The sequence below is a fragment of the Ranitomeya imitator genome, chromosome 5 (assembly GCF_032444005.1).
Source record: "Ranitomeya imitator isolate aRanImi1 chromosome 5, aRanImi1.pri, whole genome shotgun sequence".
NCBI classification, from domain to species: domain Eukaryota; kingdom Metazoa; phylum Chordata; class Amphibia; order Anura; family Dendrobatidae; genus Ranitomeya; species Ranitomeya imitator.
In genome coordinates this window covers 418,425,326-418,437,332 of record NC_091286.1, presented here as the reverse complement: position 1 = coordinate 418,437,332, position 12,007 = coordinate 418,425,326, and the positions used below count along the sequence as shown (strand labels likewise).

At 40.5% G+C, this 12,007-nt stretch overlaps 1 protein-coding gene across 3 annotated transcripts in view; it reads left to right on the top strand.

Moving 5' to 3' along the window:
- LOC138638071 (mucin-4-like) overlaps nucleotides 1–12,007 on the top strand; it is a 369,132-nt gene that overhangs the window by 217,770 nt on the left and 139,355 nt on the right. For all 3 annotated transcript variants that reach the window (XM_069727053.1, XM_069727055.1, XM_069727054.1), the window contains exons 68-76: nucleotides 349–468; nucleotides 2,171–2,290; nucleotides 2,720–2,839; nucleotides 6,041–6,160; nucleotides 6,393–6,512; nucleotides 8,107–8,226; nucleotides 9,101–9,220; nucleotides 10,923–11,042; nucleotides 11,472–11,591. In XM_069727053.1, coding sequence (XP_069583154.1) covers nucleotides 349–468; nucleotides 2,171–2,290; nucleotides 2,720–2,839; nucleotides 6,041–6,160; nucleotides 6,393–6,512; nucleotides 8,107–8,226; nucleotides 9,101–9,220; nucleotides 10,923–11,042; nucleotides 11,472–11,591 — 1,080 coding nt within the window. The remainder of the gene's footprint in view (nucleotides 1–348; nucleotides 469–2,170; nucleotides 2,291–2,719; nucleotides 2,840–6,040; nucleotides 6,161–6,392; nucleotides 6,513–8,106; nucleotides 8,227–9,100; nucleotides 9,221–10,922; nucleotides 11,043–11,471; nucleotides 11,592–12,007) is intronic.

The window sequence follows — 12,007 nt, the reverse complement described above, 5'->3', positions numbered from 1 at the left end:
TGTCTGACAGTCACAAATTGCTGATGTGACCATTGGACCAGGTCATGTGAGTCAAGTCTCACCATCTCTAGTATCTTCCCTTAGAGGAGTGTATATGGGGATTAGGCAATCTCTTGCTTTCAGTAGATTTTCCTTTACTCTTCCCATAACCGGAGAACCTGTGAAAACATGTTTCATTAGAGATGTTGCATTTGATTGCCAATATCTGCACAACAGAGCGGCAAAATACAAAAATAAAATAAAAAAAAATAATTTACTCTGAGGCTACTATTACATTCTGTGTCTAGTTCAACATGACAAAGTTGGTGAAAAGTTCTTTTTAACTGTAAAGCATGTTATATTACTTAGGTGACGGACTCCACTGTGAGGATATTAATGAATGTGAGACCTATGATATCTGCTCACCTAATGCAACCTGCACTAACACTATAGGAAATTACACCTGTATTTGTAATGATGGATTCTCAGGTGAGTTCTCATTTTCTGAGTACTGATTTCTGATAATTATAAACAGATAAAGCCTATGTTACTATAGAAAAAAGACGACTGAGGGGGATCTAATAACCATGTATAAGTATATAAGGGGACAATACAAATATCTCGCTGAGGATCTGTTTATACCAAGGAAGGTGACGGGCACAAGGGGGCATTTTTTGCGTCTGGAGGAGAGAAGGTTTTTCCACCAACATAGAAGAGGATTCTTTACTGTTAGGGCAGTGAGAATCTGGAATTGCTTGCCTGAGGAGGTGGTGATGGCGAACTCAGTCGAGGGGTTCAAGAGAGGCCTGGATGTCTTCCTGGAGCAGAACAATATTGTATCATACAATTATTAGGTTCTGTAGAAGGACGTAGATCTGGGGATTTATTATGATGGAATATAGGCTGAACTGGATGGACAAATGTCTTTTTTCGGCCTTACTAACAACTAACTATGTTACTATGTTATATTAAATATCTGATGGAATAAACTGCTGTTCTGGCTTATTGACATGTCATACATGATCTTTAATTTGTGTTCAGTCATTAATTCATTCTTTCTGATTTGCACAATAATAAATTGTCAATGTTTCAGGAATAATTGTTCACGCTCACATTTACCTCTGATGTTACAGATGTAGCATTCTTTAGCTTCACACATAATGCATCACCACTGTGTCCACCAGTGAGTTCCCACCTCTGCTCCCAACGTCAGTCATTGGCTGAAGCAATGAAGTCATGGCTACAGAGCAACAGAGAATCAGAGAGCTCAGTGGCTCCGAGCGGGGCGCTCTCATGTTCCATTTTTGTTTTTTATATAGTAAACTGTAGTTAACTACAAAATTGAACTGAAAAGTGATGATATCCCCTTTAACTATGGCATGTTATAGGAAGCTGTAACTGGACACTTAAAGGGAACCTCTCAGGTCACCCATGCCCTCCTACTCAGCAGCATTCACCTATGAATGATTAAACCTCCTGTCTAACCAGCCCTGTATAACATAATTCAGTCCCCATTTCCTATGCTAATGAGGGCTTTGACTAGTAAATAGTGTGTTAGTTCTCCTGACTAATCCGCCCTCTTTCCATGTTATGACGCCCCTGAGGGCGTGATAACTTAATTTGCACGCGCGATGTCATCACCAGCTTATGTAAATCTCGTACATGAACGCTGTTCCTTTCGGCAGTGTCACAGTGTCTTTGAAGCCGGTTGTACCCTTCCAGGCTAATGAGGCACACTGCACATTACTGGAAGTTCAGAAGATGGCTTCCGGTCATGCGCACTATGCCTCTGAAGCCGAGTTGTGGATGATCTGGCGATGACGCCCACAGAGATGTGATAATAACATGGAAAGGAAGCTGACTATTCTGGCGCAACTAACACTCTATATACTAGTCAAAGCCTTCATTAGCATAGGAAACGGGGACATTATAATTACTTTTTTAAAGCCTTTATTTAAATGAATTACATTATACAGGACTGGTTATTTAGTGAGCTTAACCATGCAGAGGTGAATGCTGCTGGGTTTGGGGCATGGGGCATCTGACAGGTTCCCTTTAACATTACAAATGCTAATAAACATGTCAAGTGTAGAGTTTTTTACAGTTTTTTGTATTAAAATATTTTGCTGCATCTGGTATGTGCTACATCTGTATATCCTCAGTAAACAGTGATTTATTATATATTCATCAGGTAATGGGACCCAGTGTGATGATATTGATGAATGTGAGACCAATAATATCTGCTCACCTAATGCAACCTGCACTAACACAATAGGAAGTTACATCTGTACTTGTAATGATGGATTCTCAAGTAAGAAAATTAATAATTACCTCAAATTGTCTCTTTGATATGAAAGTGGCATTGTCCCTATCAGCGGCACTGATATCAGTGAGAGCTTGCAGTAGATTTCCCTTTTATTCTTCCCATAAGACGAGAGCTGGTGTCAGAAAACGAAACATTTTATTTCCTGGCACCGCGAGTTGTCACCTCGGCTTTGTGTCCCACTAAATAGAAGATCAGAGACAGAAAGGAGCTCAGAGTCCGAATGTAGATCTTTAGTTTGTCTCTCTGCAGTAAATGAATATATCAGGGAGGATTTTGTACTCCTGAATTCTGCTTTCTAAGAAAAGACGTAGCTCCCAGACGGAGTGCTCAATGTAAAGCACCGTGTAAGTGTGAACATAGCCTAACTGTGAGGAAATAGCCTCAATTAACTGTAAAACCTTTTACATTGATCAGGTAACGGGACCCACTGTGATGATATTGATGAATGTCTCACCGGTAATTCCTGCTCACCCAATGCAACCTGCACTAACACAATAGGGAATTACAGCTGTACTTGTAAGAATGGATTCTCAGGTGAGTTCTAATTTGCCTTTGATTCCAGCTTACAGCTTTTTTAATGGGTTGTTCCCCCCTGCACAATCAGTTCTTTACTGCTAAAGAGAGCAAACGTCTGTTCTGACGTAATAATAAAGGATTCTGATTGGCTGCTGTGATCACATGACATAACAATGTCACTTGGTCATCAGAAGATCTATGGTCTGAGAATGGAAGATGTGTTTTTATATTAAACTAACTGAAGAGCCCGGCGCTGCCTGGGCATAGTAAATATCTGTGGTTAGTTATAGCACCTCACTTCTCTTATTTTCCCATCGCGCCTCTCATTTTCCCCCTCACATCTCTCATTTTCTCACTTACACTTCTCATTTTCCCCCTCACTCCTCTTATTTCCCCCCTCACTCCTCTCATTCCCCCTAACACTTGTCATTTCGACCTCACATCTGTCATTTTCCGATCACTCCACTATTTTTCCTCACTCCTCTCATTTTGCACTCACACCTTTTCATTTTCACCTCACACTCCTCATTTTCACCTCACACCTCTTTTTCCCCTCAGTATATACATGTTTGTCATCTCCCTTATATATAGTATACACCTGTATGTCATCTCCTGTATATAGTATATACCTGTATGTCGTCTCCCCTGTAAATAGTATATACCTGTTGTATGTCATCTCCTCCTGTATATTGTATATACCTATGTGGCATCTCCTCCTGTATATAGTATATACCTGTATGTCATCTCTTCTGTATATACAGTGCTATATACCTGTATGTCATCTCCTCCTATATATAGTATATACCTGTATGTCATCTTCTGTATATAGTATATACCTGTATGTCATCTCCCTTGTATATACCTATGTGTCATCTCCTCTTTTATATAGTATATACTATAGTTTATACCTGTGTATCATCTCCTCCTGTATATAGTATATACCTGTGTGTCATCTCCTCCTGCATATAGTATATACCTGTGTGTCATTCCCCTGTATATAGTATATACCTGAGTGTCATCTCCCTTGTATATAATATGTACCTGTATGCCATCTCCCCTGTATATAGCATATACCAGTGTGTCATCTCCTCCTGTATATAGCATATACCTGTGTGCTATCTCCCCTGTATATAGTATATATGTGTGTCATCTCCTCCTGTATATAGTATATACCTGTATGTCATCTTCTATATATAGTATATACCTGTGTGTCATCTTCTCTTGTATACAGTATATACCTGTGTGTCATCTCTCCTGCATATAGAATATACCTGTGTGTCACCTCCCCTGTATATATTATGTACCTGTATGTCATCTCCTCCTGTATTAGACCTCATTCACACTTTATTTGCTCAGGATTTTTGCCTCAGTATTTGTAAGCTAAATTGGCAACCTGATAAATCCCCAGCCAACAGGAAGCCCTCCCCCTGGCAGTATATATTAGCTCACACATACACATAATAGACAGGTCATGTGAATGACAGCTGCCGGATTTCCTATATGGTACATTTGTTGCTCTTGTAGTTTGTCTGCTTATTAATCAGATTTTTATTTTTGAAGGATAATACCAGACTTGTGGGCGAGTTTCGTGTGTCAAGTTGTATGTGTTGAGTTGCATGTGGCGACATGAATGTAGCAACTTTTGTGAGATGAGTTTTGTGTGGCGACATGCGTGTAGCAACTTTTTGTGTGTCGAGTTGCATGTGACAGGTTAGTGTAGAAAGTTGTGTGCAGCAAGTTTTGTGCATGGCGAGTTCTGCGCGTGGCGAGTTTTATGTGTGGTCCGTTTTGAGTATGTGCAAGTTTTGTGTGAGGCAACTTTTGCATGTGTTGCAACTTTTGTGCATGTGGCAATTTTTCCGTGTGTGCAAGTTTTGCGTGTGGTGAGTTTTCCATGAGGTGAGTTTTGCACGTGTGGCGAGTTTTGCATGAGCCTAGTTTTGCATGTGGCGAGTTTTGCGCGTGGCGAGTTTTGAGCAGCGACTTTTGTGTTTCGACTTTTATGTGGCGAGGTTGGTGTATGTGTGGTGAAATGTGTGCTGAGGGTGGTATATGTGTTCAAGCATGTGGTAGTGTGTGGCGCATTTTGTGAGTGTGTTCATATCCCCGTGTGTGGTGAGTATCCCATGTCGGGGCCCCACCTTAGCAGCTGTATGGTATATACTCTTTGGCGCCATCGCTCTCACTCTTTAAGTCCCCCTTGTTCACATCTGGCAGCTGTCAATTTGCCTCCAACACTAGACGTGAGACTGTGCAAAAGTTTGTGGCTGTAGCTGCAACGGTGCAGATGCCAACCCCGGACATACACACATGCACACACATTCAGCTTTATATATTAGATATGGCCCCTTTGTAGTAGTTAAGAGTTGTCCAGTATTGGACGTTCCATGTAACTGTTTGGCAAAGTGCAGTTACTGACAGTCTTCTACATAAGTATCCTGACTAAAATGCATACAATGAGGTGTACTTATTAATGGGTGTCAAAAACAAATGGGTGAGCCTAGGTGGACATGTTAAACAACACTTTGATACACTGCTGTGCCGTAGAATGGTAACATCATGCTCGTATGAGATAGAAAAATAATATATTAGATCTTATAAAGAATATTTTTATCACTCTTTCATACATAAATTACTAACAATTCACATCAAACCTGTGGAAAATGAACTGAAGTTCAGTCTTATCTTATCTTGTGAGTTGCAAGTAAATAACTGTAGGGATTAACTCTTTCTGGTAGGCATCAGGCCATAGGTAGCGTTCACACAAGCAATGCAGTTTTGGTCCAAATGCGTGCAGTTTTTATTGAGACAAATTAATAAAAATAAATCTCTAGCCGTGTCCAGGTTCTAAGTAAACAGAACAGATCCTGGCTACTCATACACAAAAGAGCTAGTCCCAGCTCGGCCAAACAAGATGGCTATTGTCCATAGCAACCAACGATACTTGTGTTTCTCTGCACACGGCCTGTGCAGACTCTTCTCAGACAGATTCTGACCACTATATAGCTCTGAAACACATCCAGTGTGGTCAGCTTCCCTAACCTAGTTATATGAATGGCTAGACAGGTGATCAAATCAGAAACTGTAGAGCTACGATTTAACCCTAGCCTACCTGGCTTTGCTACACAACTTACATGTTTTCAGTAGTAAATCTTTATTTTCACATATACGTCTATTGTTTTACCCTCTGATAATAGTGAAACATGTTACATTGATCAGGTAATGGGACCCACTGTGAGGATATTAATGAATGTGAGACCGGCAATGATTGTTCAAGTAATGCAAACTGCACTAACACAATAGGAAATTACACCTGTGATTGTAATGATGGATTCTCAGGTAAGTTCTGATTAATCTCATTAATTCCTGTTTTGCTTTTTTTTATTAGATTTTAATGTCTAGTCTATTATTCTGTTCAATGCAGCAGTTATCCTACTCAAAATGTCTGTGTGTTTCTGTAATCTGTGTAAAATATAATTTAATAACTATAAAAGAAACCTTCATTTTAAGCTCCATAAATATGTTCCTGTAATTATAATACATCATTCATTATATTATGCTCTTTTCTTAGGTGATGGATATAACTGTGAGCCACTGACACCATGCCAGAATGACAGTATCTGTTCTCCTGATGCAACGTGTAGTAACAGGACTGGAGACCTCTTATGTACATGTAATGGTGGATACCAAGGTAATCACTTATCACTGTAGATGTCTGTATATACAGCCATTCACTTGTCGGCATCTGCAGTTAATAGCTCTCCAATTACAATGACAAAACCGTAAATGACACATACTGTGCAAGAACAGCATATGGGCCAACTGCCTTCTAACTCATCATAGTGCACCGTGTTGTGAATTCTGCTCTTGTGTTCCCTCCAGTGGTTGTAGGTGGGAATGCAGTTGTCTCTGAGTCACAGTCCTGGCCAGGTGTATCTGCTGATTGCAGTTCGGACTGGGATATTTAAGTGTGCAGGATTCATTTGCCCTTGCCAGTTGTCAATGTTCCTTGTGAAGTGTTGGATCACTTTCTGGCTTCTCCTGCTAGCTGCCAAATTCAGCAAAGATAAGTGTTTGGTTTTTTGTGTCTGTGGCACACTGCTGTGTGCTTGTTTTTGTTTGTATTCCTGCTGATTGTATGATTCGCTGGAGTTGCAGATATACGCTCCTACATCTTTAGTTAGATGTAGGAAGTTTTTGTATATTCTGCTGTGGATATTTTGAAGGGTTTTTAATACTGACCGCACAGAACTCTGTCCTATCCTGTCCTATTTAGCTAGAGTGGCCTCCTGTGCTAAATCCTGTTTTTCTGCCTGTGTACGTTTTTTCCTCTCCGACTCACCGCCAATATTTGTGGGGGCTGTCTATCCTTTGGGGATCTGCTCTGAGGCAAGATAGTATTCCTATTTCCATCTTTAGGGGTATTTAGTCCTCCGGCTGTGACGAGGTGTCTAGGTTTGTTAGGTACACTCCACGGCTACTTATAGTTTCGGTGTTAAGTTCAGGATTGCGGTCAGTATAGTGACCCCCTTCTCCAGTGGAAGTTCTCATGCTGCTCCAAGGTCACCGGATCATAACAGCACCGGTTTACATGGCTGTGACTGAAGCTGCTTGGGGCTGTGGAGGTGATAGTGGCCCATTTACCCTGGGGGGTGGGCATATCAATAGTGCAACATGTGCAGCCGCACGGGGCCCAATTCCACCTTCAGATCAGCATGTATATCCTGTCTTAGGCCCAAAGAAGGGCCCATACTGTTCTTGCACAGGGGCCCAAGATGTCAGGGGGCCCAATTCCACCTTCAGATCAGCATGTAGATCCTGTCTTAGGCCCAAAGGAGGGCCCATACTGTTCTTGCACAGGGGCCCTCTTCCATCTGTGTCTGCCACTGCCTTTACCACTTGGACCCTTGTGTGGCTGCACAGGTTGCCCCAATAATAAGTCCATCCCTGACACACACATTTAGGATTATATTACACTGACAGACGAGGCTGTAACAGTCTGTATATTAATGATGGGTGAGGATGTCACACAATATTTGCATTTAGTATTTTGATAGATTGATTTTACCAGTAGTAATTTTTTTTCTCAATGACTAAAACAAAGTGACTTTGATACGTGTCTGTATGATTTGCCTTTTTTTAGTGCAGACTAATAGACTTTGGCTGCAGTTTGTTCCACAGAATTTAGCACCTTCCAATGATCCTTTATGACCATATTGTAAGACAAGTGTGTATGAGCTCTTAATCACAGGCTTCAGTAATAAGTCATCATTTCTTTCCATCAGGTAACGGGTCATATTGTGCTGATATTGATGAATGTGGAGGAAAGAACAACTGTTCAGCTGTCGCCACCTGTACCAACACAGTGGGAAGTTATATCTGTACATGTCATGCTGGATACACAGGTAAGTGGAAAATATCAGCAATATGGAAAAGTAATGGAATTTACAAGTTCATGTTATTTAAGGCTACACTGGAGAAGATGCAATCAATACTATGTACCTGCTAGAGATGGTGCAAATCAATTCACAGGACAGGTTTCAGTTAGTAATCTGTGGCTGTTGGATGGGAGACCTGCAAACTGCCTTTTAATAATAATAATAATAATAATAATAATAATAATAATAATAATAATAATAATAATAATCTTTAGTTATATAGTGGCAACATATTCTGCAGGCTTTTCTATTCAACTGTTCATATACAAGTCATAAGTAGCAATGTTAAAGATAAAACAATAATTAGAGCAAAATAAAGACGACCCTGGTAGTAAGAGTTTACAGTCTACACCGTATGGCATTCCGAGCACACCTTGTGATTAGCCGATTTGGCCTCAGTTCATTGTTGCGGTTTGACATTGAAACCAAGCCTGCTAATTAAAACAAAACCGAGCTGGGGATGCTGTAGGTAGGATGCAGTTTTCATGGTTTTTGTCTGACAGTCACAAATTGCTGATGTGACCATTGGACCAGGTCATGTGAGTCAAGTCTCACCATCTCTAGTATCTTCCCTTAGAGGAGTGTATATGGGGATTAGGCAATCTCTTGCTTTCAGTAGATTTTCCTTTACTCTTCCCATAACCGGAGAACCTGTGAAAACATGTTTCATTAGAGATGTTGCATTTGATTGCCAATATCTGCACAACAGAGCGGCAAAATACAAAAATAAAATAAAAAAAAATAATTTACTCTGAGGCTACTATTACATTCTGTGTCTAGTTCAACATGACAAAGTTGGTGAAAAGTTCTTTTTAACTGTAAAGCATGTTATATTACTTAGGTGACGGACTCCACTGTGAGGATATTAATGAATGTGAGACCTATGATATCTGCTCACCTAATGCAACCTGCACTAACACTATAGGAAATTACACCTGTATTTGTAATGATGGATTCTCAGGTGAGTTCTCATTTTCTGAGTACTGATTTCTGATAATTATAAACAGATAAAGCCTATGTTACTATAGAAAAAAGACGACTGAGGGGGATCTAATAACCATGTATAAGTATATAAGGGGACAATACAAATATCTCGCTGAGGATCTGTTTATACCAAGGAAGGTGACGGGCACAAGGGGGCATTTTTTGCGTCTGGAGGAGAGAAGGTTTTTCCACCAACATAGAAGAGGATTCTTTACTGTTAGGGCAGTGAGAATCTGGAATTGCTTGCCTGAGGAGGTGGTGATGGCGAACTCAGTCGAGGGGTTCAAGAGAGGCCTGGATGTCTTCCTGGAGCAGAACAATATTGTATCATACAATTATTAGGTTCTGTAGAAGGACGTAGATCTGGGGATTTATTATGATGGAATATAGGCTGAACTGGATGGACAAATGTCTTTTTTCGGCCTTACTAACAACTAACTATGTTACTATGTTATATTAAATATCTGATGGAATAAACTGCTGTTCTGGCTTATTGACATGTCATACATGATCTTTAATTTGTGTTCAGTCATTAATTCATTCTTTCTGATTTGCACAATAATAAATTGTCAATGTTTCAGGAATAATTGTTCACGCTCACATTTACCTCTGATGTTACAGATGTAGCATTCTTTAGCTTCACACATAATGCATCACCACTGTGTCCACCAGTGAGTTCCCACCTCTGCTCCCAACGTCAGTCATTGGCTGAAGCAATGAAGTCATGGCTACAGAGCAACAGAGAATCAGAGAGCTCAGTGGCTCCGAGCGGGGCGCTCTCATGTTCCATTTTTGTTTTTTATATAGTAAACTGTAGTTAACTACAAAATTGAACTGAAAAGTGATGATATCCCCTTTAACTATGGCATGTTATAGGAAGCTGTAACTGGACACTTAAAGGGAACCTCTCAGGTCACCCATGCCCTCCTACTCAGCAGCATTCACCTATGAATGATTAAACCTCCTGTCTAACCAGCCCTGTATAACATAATTCAGTCCCCATTTCCTATGCTAATGAGGGCTTTGACTAGTAAATAGTGTGTTAGTTCTCCTGACTAATCCGCCCTCTTTCCATGTTATGACGCCCCTGAGGGCGTGATAACTTAATTTGCACGCGCGATGTCATCACCAGCTTATGTAAATCTCGTACATGAACGCTGTTCCTTTCGGCAGTGTCACAGTGTCTTTGAAGCCGGTTGTACCCTTCCAGGCTAATGAGGCACACTGCACATTACTGGAAGTTCAGAAGATGGCTTCCGGTCATGCGCACTATGCCTCTGAAGCCGAGTTGTGGATGATCTGGCGATGACGCCCACAGAGATGTGATAATAACATGGAAAGGAAGCTGACTATTCTGGCGCAACTAACACTCTATATACTAGTCAAAGCCTTCATTAGCATAGGAAACGGGGACATTATAATTACTTTTTTAAAGCCTTTATTTAAATGAATTACATTATACAGGACTGGTTATTTAGTGAGCTTAACCATGCAGAGGTGAATGCTGCTGGGTTTGGGGCATGGGGCATCTGACAGGTTCCCTTTAACATTACAAATGCTAATAAACATGTCAAGTGTAGAGTTTTTTACAGTTTTTTGTATTAAAATATTTTGCTGCATCTGGTATGTGCTACATCTGTATATCCTCAGTAAACAGTGATTTATTATATATTCATCAGGTAATGGGACCCAGTGTGATGATATTGATGAATGTGAGACCAATAATATCTGCTCACCTAATGCAACCTGCACTAACACAATAGGAAGTTACATCTGTACTTGTAATGATGGATTCTCAAGTAAGAAAATTAATAATTACCTCAAATTGTCTCTTTGATATGAAAGTGGCATTGTCCCTATCAGCGGCACTGATATCAGTGAGAGCTTGCAGTAGATTTCCCTTTTATTCTTCCCATAAGACGAGAGCTGGTGTCAGAAAACGAAACATTTTATTTCCTGGCACCGCGAGTTGTCACCTCGGCTTTGTGTCCCACTAAATAGAAGATCAGAGACAGAAAGGAGCTCAGAGTCCGAATGTAGATCTTTAGTTTGTCTCTCTGCAGTAAATGAATATATCAGGGAGGATTTTGTACTCCTGAATTCTGCTTTCTAAGAAAAGACGTAGCTCCCAGACGGAGTGCTCAATGTAAAGCACCGTGTAAGTGTGAACATAGCCTAACTGTGAGGAAATAGCCTCAATTAACTGTAAAACCTTTTACATTGATCAGGTAACGGGACCCACTGTGATGATATTGATGAATGTCTCACCGGTAATTCCTGCTCACCCAATGCAACCTGCACTAACACAATAGGGAATTACAGCTGTACTTGTAAGAATGGATTCTCAGGTGAGTTCTAATTTGCCTTTGATTCCAGCTTACAGCTTTTTTAATGGGTTGTTCCCCCCTGCACAATCAGTTCTTTACTGCTAAAGAGAGCAAACGTCTGTTCTGACGTAATAATAAAGGATTCTGATTGGCTGCTGTGATCACATGACATAACAATGTCACTTGGTCATCAGAAGATCTATGGTCTGAGAATGGAAGATGTGTTTTTATATTAAACTAACTGAAGAGCCCGGCGCTGCCTGGGCATAGTAAATATCTGTGGTTAGTTATAGCACCTCACTTCTCTTATTTTCCCATCGCGCCTCTCATTTTCCCCCTCACATCTCTCATTTTCTCACTTACACTTCTCATTTTCCCCCTCACTCCTCTTATTTCCCCCCTCACTCCTCTCATTCCCCCTAACACTTGTCATTTCG